Raw genomic sequence first — 14,220 nt, forward strand, 5'->3', positions numbered from 1 at the left:
TATCTTGGTTTGGCAGAATAAACGTCGTCAAAATTAATTCTCTCCCCAAGATTCTGTATAGACTTCAAACCCTCCCCATACACATCCCTCAGGCATGGTTCCAGTCTATTAAAAAATGTATATGATCCTTTGTGTGGGGATCATCACCTTCCCGCATCAAACACAATATTCTATTTAGGCAGAAACACGACGGAGGTATGCAACTCCCACACATTCCCAGTTACTATCAAGCTGTTCTACTAAACCACGTATTAGACTGGACCCGTGCTAAAGACTCCAAATTATGGGTGTCTCTGGAGGAAAATTGTTTCCACACCTATATTGAGATTGTCCCATGGTTACCGAAAATTTCCACAGTGGAGCACACTACAGTCTCTCCCACCCTTAAGATGTGGAAAAGGAACCGCACATCTCTTCAGTTATCTCTTTCCCTCACCTCATTCATCTCTTACCATGGATTCTCCCCAGGTTTACACATGTCTTCCTTTAAAAACTGGACAGAGGCTGGGATCTTTAGACTCGGTCAGCTGGTGAGCCCAGAGGGGGTACGTACATTCTCAGATATCCAAAACTTATGGAATCTACCAAATGAGGAGTTCTGGAAATATCTTCAGCTCCGTCACTTTTTAATGTCATTCTTTAAACAATCAGAAATTACTAGGATCCTTACTCTTATACAACGCCTTTGTGTAGACCCACACTCCCCAACTTACACAATCTCACAACTTTATACTTTGATTATAGAGAATGCCTTCCCCCTCCCTACCTCATTCACCCTAGCTTGGGAAAAAGGAATTACAAGGGAGGGTTCAAGATATAGACTGGGAAGAAATTTTTCGTATCACTCAAACTAGCTCACTTAGTTTGGCCACTTTGGAAAACTTATATAATCTAATTTATAGATTTTATAGAGTCCCAGTGAGAGTTCACAAAATGTTTCCCACAACCTCCGATAAATGTTGGAGATGTCATTCTGCCCGAGGCACCTTCCTTCATATATGGTGGGACTGTACGATACTCAACCCCTTTTGGAACACTATCTTTCAATGCGCCGAGGTGATCCTAAAAGGAAAGGTTACCAAAGACCCTGGTTTCTGGATCCTCAACATTACAATGGCTAACACTAAAACTTATAAGCACTCACTCTTGAGACACCACATTAATGTGGCAAAGGCCATAATCCCCCGACACTGGAGATCTAACAAAGCACCCCACCCCACCCACCCCCACATTGCAGAATGGTTCAAGTAAATCGACTACTACAGTATATGGAAATAAAAGATTTATTATCCATCCCATCTGGAAATACTTCAAACTTTGACACAACTTGGCTGCCTTGGCTTGAATTTAAGGACTCCTCACTATATAAGTCCCTATTGAAATGTCCTTGAACAGTCTGCTTAGCACAGAGCCTAACTGTGAGATATAGCCCTCCCTTTAATGGCTCCAAGACACTACAGACTGACTACTATGGATAATTTGATTTGTCTCCTTAACCTACATTCCCCAACCCTCTGTCATCTTTCTTTCTCTTTCATTTCCTTCTTTCGCTTTCTTCACTCCCTCTTCTAATATACCTTTTTTATTTGTTTGTTCAGACATAGATTTCTTACTACTATGGATTGTACAATGTATTTTAAGTATTATCTAAGGTTACATCTACCATAATAACCTCCATTATTGAAGCCGACGTTTGATTGTATTTTCCTAAATAAGACGCTACAAACTATCTCAATGTAATTTCATTAAATTTATTGATGTCCATTCTGTTTTGTTCATGCTAATCTTAATAAAAACAGTTTTAACAAAAATAAATACAACAAGGATGTCTTCCTCATAGACAGCCTTCATTTTGAGATAGGCAGACTCGTTTGTTTCTCCCCAGATTCCAACATCCTAGGCAGCTGCCTAATGATATGATCAGCCCTGAAACTCGCTTATGCAACTTGCTAAAAATGTTACCTGTTGTTGTGAATGCACAATGCAGCTACTGGATCTGCTCTGCTGTTGGCTCTCATTACTCGTAGGCAGTCTCCATTCAGGAGATTAAATACACGTATTTTACCATCAGCACAACCGGTAACGACTCTGAGGAAGAGCAGTTCCAAACACATCACCTCCCTGAAAATAAAAGTAGGTTCTAAAATCAGTATCCATTTTTTCAACATTTACTCTATATACCATATACTTATTTTAAGACCACAGTGGAAATTATTAACCACTTTGGTGGTATGCCCGGAATTTTTCCAGGTAGAGCTATGCTGCAAGAGTGGGCTTGCCCGGAAAATTTCTGGGCATACCATCAACAAGGAGGTGTGCACCAGTGGTGCATTCAGCTGTGCACCACTAGTGCACCACCTAAAGGCCCCCCCCTTCCCTGGTCATCACTCCGAACTCCTTTTGCTCCCCACCCCCTGCTCCTTACCTCTGCGCTCCAGCGATCATACACAATAGCAGTGACCAGGCGGCAGGCACCGCTCGGGGAGGTTTGGGGCGACTAGGGGGGGACTCAGAAGTGCTCGGGAGTTCAGGTGCCTGAGTTTCTCTGAGCCGTCCGAACCCACCTGAACAGGGCCTGCCGCTTGGTCACTGCTGTGAATGGCAGTAGGGGAGCCCCGGGACTGGAGGGGGTGGGCCCTTGAGTGGTGAGTATTGCTAGGGCAGGACAAACCTGCCCTCGTAGGTTTGTCCTGCACCAGCAAAACCCACCACTCAAGGGGTTAATTCTGTCAGTAAATAGAATGAAGGTAATAAACATACAGTAACATATTAAACTTAAAAACTAAAACTAATTTGATGGACATAACTTGACTTAAAAGTAGTGAGCTGTTATTTTGTAGAGCTGTTATTGTATAAAATTACTTTTATGGAAAATAATTTCAATGCATATATATGGTAAGGTTTTCTTGTATTTCACATAGATGATAATGTGCCTCAATTGGTCTTGATACTTAAAGACATGGAAAACGAAAGTCAGATATAATTGTAATCAGCTGCTTTAACCAATGTGCTGTTTAAATAATATTTTCCAGGGATTTTCCTCATTGGTTAGTCTTTTATAATTCAATATAAGATAACTCAATAAGTGCAAAACTGTCTATCCTGTAAGCAATAACCAGAGGCGTACCTAGATGTTTGTAGGCCCCCTATTTAGCAAGTGATGGTGATAAATGTATGTAAAACATATTAGTAAGACAGCAAAGATGGGCCCCCTTCAGCTCTGGGCCCCATAGCAGCTGCACCCCTTGCACCTATGGTAGTTCCGCCCTTGGAAATAACTTAAGTTTCACCTTAACAATGGAATGACACTTTTCTCCTGTATGTTGCCGTATACTGTGTATACAGATGGAGCAGGTCCCATCCTGGCAGGGGATGGCGCTGGCGACGCCAGCCACCATCCCCCGCCAGCGCCATATCGATGGCGACAAGGGGGCGCGCACGTCCCCTTCCGACGGCGCTTCCATCCGCTCCCCGCCGGCTTATCGGCGGTAACCCGGGGTCCCTGCCGCCTGCCTGCACCGCCCCACCTAACCCTGTCCGTCTCCCTGAGGCGGAGACGGACAGGGTTTCCGTCGCCCCGACGACAGAGACGCGCGTGAGATGCACGCGCGTCTCAGTCTGATGGATGGCGAGGCTGCTGGCGGATCGCCAGCGGGGACGTTCTTCCGATCCGCCAGCCAGGATGTAGCCTGCCCCATCTGTATGTGTTGGCATAAACTGTAAAGGTGCATACACATGGTGAAATTTTGGCTGTGCACAATTTTGACTAAGCAATTTCCCTTGAACTCCCCGGACCCCAGAACTATACAATCTTGACTATAGTTACTTGAGATTTTGACACTGGCTTGCTTGCACAGTCTATTTCTTCTTGCAATGCCGATCCAACGGCTGTATACATATTGTGCGATTTGTGCTAACTTTTCTTCTGATTTTGACTATATACTGTAGTGAAATTGAATGCTCAAATTGCACTGTAAGCTTGGAATCTAGACAATGGGGAGGGCAGGGGCGTATTGACTGTGGAGGAACCTCCTCCGAGGAGGCCTGTGTGCAACCTGCGCAATCCACCTCCTCTCTAGCCATCAGTGGGGTAAAGTCAGAGTATTAGGGGCAAATGCTGTATTGCGCATATGCAGAACTCCAGATCAACATTACAGTGACATTTTTTTCTTGTGATTTGTCTAGATGTTCTGAGGCAGGGCACTCCGAAGAGGTGTGTATTGAAAAAATGGGTGAAGGGTGTGCGTTGTGGGCCTCCCTGGATTTAGGGGTCTGTGTGAATCCCACACTGTAAACCCATTATAGATATGCCAGTGGGCGATGGCTTCATATTTTCCTTAGGCAGTCTTATTTTAGTGCCTTACTTTGGATGCCTGAAGCTCATTAAATTCTTGTTAAAAGTTCCCATCATGCTCCAGGCAATGGCATATCCATCCGCACTTCCAGACACCAGGTGCCATTGGTCAAAGGAAAGGCACTTTATTGCTCCCTGGTGACCTGTTAATGTCTAATTAGAAAATAATGCAAATTATTAATGTATTTCAAAGTATACACCATTTGCAGAAATTACATTTAGATGCTTAAAATTAACAAAGAAGTGATAACCATTATAGAAAATATTTACACAGGACAGTCAGATAACTACTATTTCACATGTACATGCTTTTTACACATAGACGTTATTGGATATTTATGTTACATTTTGAAGACCCAGAGCTAAATTCTGGTCCTAATTCATGTTTCTATGCAATGACTAATTATCATGTAACACGTCAATTATCGGCAAACTGCGCATTTACCGCGATCACAATGCACATGTGTAAACATGCCACTGCGATCCCAATGAGGACTTCATGGAAAAGTGAGAGGAAGTGACCGTATGGAGGTGTAAATGGAGTGTTTAGGGGGAGCGGTTTGGAAAACGCAGGCGTGCACACCCTGCGTAGTGTAGTGCATCCTGGAGCTTTTGGGAAACTCTGTTCTTTCTCATGGGGGTGGCCCTTGTGTGACATCATGTGTTTGGAGAATGGGGGTAGCACAGGGTGGAAGTGTGCCCTGCTCTAGCTCTGCAGCCAATGAATGATTTCTCTCCCCTTCGGGCAGATGTGAGGGGATATGTTCCCAAACATCCCCTTGCATGGTACCGAGGGGATTCAGCAGCGAGGGGACGGATGGAATGAAGCCGCTCGCTATACAGCAAGGGACCGCTGCTTAGCAAGCGTTACTGAATCAGGCCCTACGTGTAGTGATACCCGTACCTAAATAAATATCCAGTCGCAGGGGAAGTAGCTTTTAGTAATTACTGAGGATAGAAGGCTGACTACAGCCATGGCTGATAATTGAAAGCTGACTATAGATATTTTGTCAGATATTAAAGTTGAAAGATTTTTTAAGTAGGGAGAAAACAGGGTACTTGTTTCCTAGCACGGCGCCCATCGTATGCCTTCACATACCACTTATTAAGGTATGCGATGGGACCCGATTTTTGGGTCCTAAGACCTGCACTGTACAATTTTAATATTGCGTCGCATCGCATGCCATTACAATGGCATACGATGCGATCAGACCCGATTTTTAATTGTACAGGCACCCTGATGGGTGATTACTATGTTAAATGCACCCCCATTGTTAACGTCACCCCCACTATCAACGCCAACCCGAAGCGTGGCGAGCGGCGACGGTACGCGTCCTCCGACCTTTTCAAACCCCCACTATCTACGTCGGCTTGGAGTTGATTTTATATAGTGTGGCGAGCGCAGCGAGCCACCAAGCCCAAAGCGTGGCGAGCGGCCGCGGAATACATGTGAAGTAATCAGCATCCCCTTGCGAGGCTCGCTGCGCTCGCCGCACTATATAAAATCAACTCCACGCTGATGTGGATAGTGGGGGTATGAAAAGGTCAGAGGACGCGTAGCGCCACCTCGCGCGGGCTCGTTGCGCTCGCCACACTTCGGGTTGGTGTTGATAGTGGGGGTGGCATTAACAATGGGGGTGCATTTGACATAGTAATCACCCATCAGGGTGCCTGTACAATAAAAAATTGGGTCTGATCGCATCGCATGCGATCGGGTCGCATGTGATCCGATCGATACGATGGCATAAGATGAAAATCGTGGGCGCCGTGCTAGGAAACAAGTACCGAAAACAGTTACATAACTTAAGCCTGGACTTAGCCTGGAACAACTGTGATGTAACGCCTGTCTTCTTCTTATTCATCTCATTACAGGTATTTAACTTTGTCATTGCCAGTATTGAGTCAGCATCACACTGCCTTGCATACTGCATTATCATAGGTAATTATGCAATTGTATTAAGATTTAAAACAAGTTAGTATTTATTAGTGTCCGGGATGGTATGTAACCTTTTACCATTTGTTTATCTTAGTTTAATTGCTAGTAGGAGAGGAGCACTGGCTGGGTGGGGGGTCTCAATCAATTAACTTACAAATAGCTTTTAGTACTTATTGAGGATAGAAGGCTGACTACAGCCATGGCTTACAATTGAAAGCTGACTATAGATATTTTGTCAGATTATAAAGTAGGAAGATTTTTAAGTAGAGAGAAAACTGTTACATAGGGGGAAATTTACTAATATGAAAAACCTAGTTTTTCGTATTAGTATTTTCCCTACGACTGCATACGACTGTTTCAGCCGTATGCACAGTTGTGTTCCGGAGGGGAATTTACGGTACTTATGTAGTATCTGGCCTGCCGATTTTGAAATCGGGTCCATCGCATCGCATACGACCATATCGCATGCGATGCGATGCAATGGACCCGATTTTTCCATAGGATTCAATGTTAAAATGGACTGAGTCCATTTTAACATGGAATTCAATGGGAAAAAGGGGTCCTTTTCATACCCCTACTATCCAAGTGGGCATGGAGTTGGATATAAACCTGTGGCGAGCGTAGCGAGCCACCGAGCCCGAAGCGTGGCGAGCGGACACAGAATATCGTCCCCTCGCGGGGCTCGCTTCGCTCGCCACGCTTCGGACTCGGTGGCTCGCTACGCTCGCCACAGGTTTATATCCAACTCCATGCCCACTTGGATAGTAGGGGTATGAAAAGGACCCCTTTTTCCCATTGAATTCCATGTTAAAATGGACTCAGTCCATTTTAACATTTAATCCTATGGAAAAATCGGGTCATCGCATCGCATGCGATATGGTCGCATGCGATGCGATGCGATATCGCATCGCACTGATTGTATGCCTTAAGTTAAGGCATACAATCAAAAAATCGGCAGCCCAGATACTACATAAGTACCGAATTTACAAAGCAGTCAAATACGACTGCTTTGTAACCCTCCGATGTCGTACTAATTCGTATTAGCTGGCCATATATACAGCCGCTAGTACTATTTTTATTACTGTGGAACTACAAGTGCCAGCTGGCCCTTTAATGCACCGCAGGCTGGGACTTGTGGTTCTCCAAGTCCCAGCTTGCAGGGGAGGTTTGCTGGGACTCATAGTTCCACAGTTTTAAACAATAGTTTTTCATCTATTCTTTTACCCAGAATCAGCCCGGTGGCCACCGCACAGGGCCACCGGGGACAGCACCAGGCTTCAGCCTGGTCAGGTAAGTCCTGGAGGGGGGGACCCCTTTATTGGGGGGTCCCCACTCCCCCAGGGCCCCTGGCCAGGCTGACTGGTCGGTAGGGTGAATGTTTTGGGACCTTATATAATAATTGTCCCCCGGCTGTGACATTACCCTGCTGGCTGGTTTGGCCTGGGGCTGGTTCTTAAAATACGGGGACCCATAGTCATTTTGTCCCCCGTATTTTGGGAACCAGCTCCAGACCTGGAGCCTGGGGCTTTTTGTTAAAAATCGGGGAACCCCTATTTGTCGGGTTCCCTGATTTTTAATTACCGGCCCCGGCTCTTTCAGCCTGGTGCTGGTTACAGCTGTGTGGGGGACCCCACGCTGTTTTTGTATTTATTTATTTTTCTATTTTTTTTTTACACTAAAGCCTGCACGGATCTGAGTGATCCATGCAGGCTTAAAGCAAATACGACAGGGAAATCAAGGTGTATTTTCCTGCCGTATTTTCGAGGCTGTTTCACGCCAATTAGCAGCCGTATTATCAATACGGCTGCTTAGTAAATCAGGAACCACCATTCATTTGAATGGTGATTCCTGTCATATTCTATCGATGGTGTAGACATTCGTATTTGTAAATACAAATACGAATGTCCCATCTTTTGGAATACAAATTGCTGTATTTTTGGGATAGTAAATCCCGAAAATACAAATGTGTAAAAAATAGGTGTATTTCTGCCTATCCCCGAATACACCTATTTTTTTTACAAATTCATATTAGTAAATTTCCCCCATAACTTCAACCTGGATTTAGCCTGGACAGAAACTGTCAACCAACTTGGTATCTTGGAATGCCATGGTCAGCATAATTGAAACATAACTGCAGCGTTATACCGGCGTAACACCAAAGTGAAACAGAAGGACAGAAAACAACAGCAACTCAGAAAACCAAAGGACTGCATTGAGCAAGCTCATTTCACTCACAACATAATACTCCTGGCTGCTTAATCTGGCTATTCATCCATAATATCACCATTTTTACATATGCTAAAACTTTGAATATCTGTTAATGCTTGTATTTGCACTGTCAGTTTTGAAAATGCACAGCTGTACATCTAATGACTTCATCTCTCCTGCTCTTTCATTGATAGTAGGTGTCCCCCAACATTTTATTCTTGGTCCTCTTCTTCTCTATCTCTACATGTCCTCTCTGGGCCTTATTCTGGTTTGAGCGGCCGGGCCGTACGCGTACGTCCCGGGGTTTTTCACGATCTGCGCATGTGCAGATACGCTAATGCGCCGGCGCGAACACTCCACAACGCTTACGGCCGGTGTCTCAACGTGCGAAAAAACCTGTACGCGAGTGTACGGGTAATGGGGCGGCATAGGGGCGTGTTGATGGGAGCGGCCGAAATAATGAGGGAAAATGGGCATAAATATGGGCGTACACGGGGGTGTGCACCAAAAATGAGCGGTGCTACTACCGCACGATCGACTAAGGCACCGTTCATTTCGGACACCAAACAGGCGGCCGCCAACCGCCAGCTCAAACCACCCCTACAGATACCGCATGCCAGCGTGCGCCTGAGTTGGCTAATTAACGCTGATTACTACTCAAACACATACACCTGAATGTAATAAGCAATGCTGCAGTCTATTAACTCCAAACCATGATTTCACTGCCTGCAAGCCACACATACAGCACGCAAACACATTGGAAGCTTATGTTTCTATACTTCTCCACATTTAAAGGTTTGTTTAATTTAAGGTAAGAATCTTTTTATACGCTAAGGTAGGTATTTGCTAAACAGTTAGACACATTCACTACCTGCTTTCATAGACTTTACGCAGTAGCACACTCAATCTACACAAGTCGACATGTGTCAACGTGTTCACTCTAATACTAACATAGGTTTTGTATTTAGGATACAATAACATAAACCACATCTAACACCTACAAAGGATGTTTCAGCAATGTTTTAAGCCCATGACCACTATTTTGCACACAATCTTTGTATAGTACCCAAAATAATGACCTGTACCACTATCTCATCTGCTATGATTTGGATTTGACTACACTCTGGATGTAAGATGCCACCAATCACATTATTGCACTCTCATCTCTCTAACAAAGGATTCCTACATCTGCTTATGACACTGTCAAATCATATATATTTAAAAAGTTATGCATGTTTGTTCACAAGCTAATTTATCATGTTTGGCCCATTCACACATCTTTTTTTAGGGAGGACACATATGCATTCCTACACAAATGTACCTTTTCACCCTTGTTTGTCTGCCTCACCCACTCCATGAGGAAAGCATTGTTCTGGACCTGCTTTTACCTACTACTGTAGGAGCTACCTCACCTGCACACAAACTGCTTTCTCACCTATTAAGTTGCTCTGCACATGTGCTGACACAAACTAATTAGCAGGGAAAAGTTGGATAGGAACATGGGAATGGCCATGGAGAGGGTTACACATGGGAAACTTCGACCACACTTCAACAAATGTTCAAAAATACCCTGGTCAGTAAGTACACATAAATCTAGTATTTGTTTCACACAAGAAATGACACATACCACAATTTAGATTTAATTTGTAAAATAAATTTATTTGCTGTTCAGCATCACAGCTTGACACTTTAATGTGAGAAATCAAATAAACAAATAAAATAGACACACAAATAATAAAACAGCCAGAACAAGAGGTTGCATATCTCCAAACATGTGTTACCCTGCAAATGCAATGGTGAAAGAAATGGGGACACCAGAATACGTACTGCAACAACCAGGGTGAATACTAAGCAAGATACACACCACCAAAAAAAAAAATCCTGCATTTGTAGAGGTCAAAATACGAACTTTCATGCCCATGGCACGCAAATGGATCGATGGCCAACTCAGGAAGCGGATGTCCAGTGCAATTTAAACCTTTGGCCTCCAACCACAGAGGAAGTGAACCAGGTCTCATTTGGGCCCTTTTTTGCCCCTTTTAGATGGGGCCTTGGGGACAGGGGCCTTTGGCTCAGCTGGCTTTCGGCGTCTTCCCCTAGTCGACACAGGAGGGTCAGCTGAGGTGGAAGGTTGGGGAGCAGCTTGGGGTGGGGCAGCAGATGGGGGATTGTCCCTTAGGGACCTGGCGGTGGACAGCTGCTCCGCAAGAAGTTCATTCTGGCGGCTGAGGTGTTGGCCAATGCTTAGCATGCCAGCCGCCAGAGTTTCATTAATGCGGTTCAAGGCCTCAACCTGCAGCTGGTTTGTGGCCTTCCACTCCGCCAGAAAATCCGCCACCTGCTGCTGACGGATCGCAGCATCCACCCCTTGCTGCTCGATCCTGTCCAGCGTCACCAACAGGCTCTCATTCCATGTCTCCTGTGGCTGGGGCTGGGGGCGACGTCTTGGTGGAGGCTGGACCACTTGCTCCACCTGTGGCTCTGCAGAGGAAGATGCTGCCGGTACATCCTGGCTTTCTGCTTCTGCTAGGATAAGAATTGAAAACAATGTCACCATCACATACGCAATAAAAAATATCTTTCTAAATACAATGCATTACTGTGACTTACCATCAAAAGCAGCAGCAAAGACCTCCGCCGGGAGCTCACTGTCCATATTGGAGATCCCCCTGATCTCCCCCACATCGATCACGTCACAGGAGTCCAGCTCCAGGGGGGTATACTCCAAATGGTCAGGCATAGGACCTCTCCCGGTGGACATGCTGTGGTTGTACCGGTCAGTCATCTTCCTCTTCAGTGCACTTTTGAAGTCAGTCCACCTACAAGTTTAAAAATACAAATATCACCATGAGATATGTGCACCACTGTGCTACGTGTAGGCTTACCACCTAGTCCCTTTAATTCCGGACACATGTTACTTACACAGGTTCTGTGGCAGTTTAAAATTAGGTGAAGTGGAGTCTTGAAGTCAGCCAGCCACAGAACCTGTGTAATTAATATGTGTCCGGAATTAAAGGGACTAGGTGGTACCCCTAGCTACGTGACATTTCCTAGTGTGGGTGATCTTATGTTTTTTTGCCATATGTGTCCCACACACACATTCATGTCTCAATTAGGAGGCATTTCAGTGTCTCATCTCATTCATTAGGCCACTAAATGCACATACATACATCACTATGCAGAAATGACATCATCCATGGCCAAATTAGGCACCTCCACCTGGTGTGAAACTACACATTCCACCATAGCTTGACAATGTGGTTATTATGGAGTAATTTAACTATGGAATGGCATACTGGGATGTGTAGTTTCTCACCAGCTACATGTGCACAGTTTGCTCATTCTTGTTTCAGTAGCATCATATGGAACATGTTACAACAACTCTTTCAAAAAAACACTTTCTCTTGTCCCATCACATACTTCACATGAGCAGAACTGTGCCCATAACCTCACATCACACCAATGGTGCATGTTTCATATATCAATGTGGGTTATTAGACATGGTTGTGTTCACATGGGACATTGAAGTGTAGCACTATCTACAAACACACCTTTCTATTAGTCTCAAAACATACATGTAACATATGTACACACATATGACATCAGGGGGACAAAGACCAGGGCAATTTTTCAGCAGTCTCCAGCAGGAACTGAGGCCCTTATTCTAGTTCACTCTTTCTGCCCAAATATTTCTTTGATGGACAAAACCATGTGCACTGCAGGTGAGGCAGGTGTAAAACCCCACCCAAATCTGATTATCTCTGCACAAGTAACACCTGCCTCACCTGCAGTGCACATGGTTTTGTCCATCTAAGAAATATTTGGTCAGAAAGAGTGAACTAGAATAAGGGCCTCAGTTACTGCTGGAGACTGCTGAAAAATTGCCCTGACAAACACACTAACCTTTTCTTCACCGCGTCCCAAGTTCTGACCACTGGTGACACCTGGTTCACTTCCTCTGTGATCTTGTCCCAAAGGTTTCGCCTTGCACTGGCACCCGGCTTCCTGGTTGCCAATTCAATCCATTCGCGTGCCCTGGGCACTAGAATTCGCATTTCGGCCTCTACAAATGCAGGGTTTCTCTTTCTGGTGGTGGTATCCTGCTCAGTCATCACCCTAGATGTTGCAGCACGTTTTCTGGTGGCCCCAGTTCTCTCACCATGCACCTGCTGGGTCACACCTGTTTGGAGAGATGCAACCTCTTGTTCTGGCTGGTTGCTTGGCCCTTGTGGAGCTGGTGGAGGTTCACCAGGGCCTGTTACTGAGGGGCCCGCTTGATCTTGCAGGCTACTCCTCTCTTGGGCCCTCCTTCTCCGCTCCTGTTCCCTCTTGTTCAGTGCATCAAGCAGGGATTGTGCTGTAGCTCTCTGCAGAGCGTCCTCTGCTGCTGAATCGTCAGAGTCAGACATGTTTGCAGCAATTGTGGCCTGCATCTGACTGAATATTTATATGTTAATTTCCCGCCATGAACAAGGGGGCGTATATTTTTCCACGCAATATAGATGCAAATTTACGCCGATATTTCCCGCCGATAATTCCCGCTTAAATTACGCAGGTCTCAACGCACCTGATCAAACACCTGTATATGCACATACACAGGTTGTGGAGCATTGTGCTACATCGTGAAATGTGGGCACCTGTCATTCCAATGACGAGTGTTGTCAGCTGGTATCTGTTGGAGTTCGTGTATGCTTTGTGAGTCACATTTCAAAACATCACGTTATAATGTTTTCCTTACATATGTAATGTGTATGAAATTGTCATACAGCAACATGTTGCATTGTGGCCCTTTAGGCAGCGTAGTTATAAGTAGAGGGTTGCGTGTATTATTTTGCGCCTACTGTATATACAGTACTCCTCTCCATGCATATCGGTGCATCATGCCCCCTTTAAGCAGCGTAGTTATAAGTAGAGGGTTGCGTGTATTATTTTCCGCACACTGTAAATACAGTACTTCTCTCTTCATTGAATTTATGCTGTTGGTTGTGGTGTGTGTATATCGGAACGGTCCGCGTAAGTTTCTATTCGCATCCAGTTTGTTACTGTAAGAGGGATTAATAAAGTTAATACCAAACAAACAATTTTTTACACCAATCAGCAAGCACCAAAAGTGATATATGTACCTGCAATTAATAACTGCGCCATTGCCAATATGACTTCCAACAGAGCTAGGCCATTTTCCACCCCTGAGCTGTTGGCCCTGGTCGACGTTATGGACCGTCACCTGGGGCCCAGGGGCCCATATGTTAGCAATGCCGACAAGCGGCGGGCGTATACTGCTGCCCGCCGCCTGATCTTCTCTACGACCGGCGTCCGCAGAAGCCTGGGGCAGGTTGAGCGGCGCTGGTCAGACCTGCGCCGGCGGCAGCCGGTTCTTCTCAGCAGCCTTCGCCGCCATATTGCCCGATGTAAGTTTTGATTACTAGTATGTCAGCGTTTTTTAGCAATGTTTTGTGTACTTTTTATAAATATGTTCCTGAGTATGGGGGTGTATGGGGGTGTATATGGGGGGTATATGGGGTGTATATGGGGGGTATATGGGGGTGTATATGGGTGTATGGGGGTGTATATGGGGGTGTATATGGGGGGTATATGGGGTGTATATGGGTGTATATGGGTGTATGGGGGTGTATATGGGGGGTATATGGGGTGTATATGGGTGTATATGGGTGTATATGGGTGTATGGGGGGTATATGGGGGGTATATGGGGGTGTATATGGG

The 14,220-nt window shown here is 45.2% G+C and overlaps 1 protein-coding gene across 1 annotated transcript in view; it reads right to left on the reverse strand.

The window, feature by feature from the left end:
- LOC146008746 (F-box and WD repeat domain containing protein 10B-like) overlaps positions 1–14,220 on the reverse strand; it is a 65,787-nt gene that overhangs the window by 17,678 nt on the left and 33,889 nt on the right. Inside the window, exons 9-10 of the mRNA XM_083148380.1 lie at positions 4,365–4,507; positions 1,963–2,121 (exon numbers count right to left, since the gene is read on the reverse strand). Coding sequence (XP_083004506.1) covers positions 1,963–2,121; positions 4,365–4,507 — 302 coding nt within the window. The remainder of the gene's footprint in view (positions 1–1,962; positions 2,122–4,364; positions 4,508–14,220) is intronic.

The sequence above is a fragment of the Crinia signifera genome, chromosome 6 (assembly GCF_055691185.1).
Source record: "Crinia signifera chromosome 6, ASM5569118v1, whole genome shotgun sequence".
In the NCBI taxonomy this organism is placed as follows: Eukaryota; Metazoa; Chordata; class Amphibia; order Anura; family Myobatrachidae; genus Crinia; species Crinia signifera.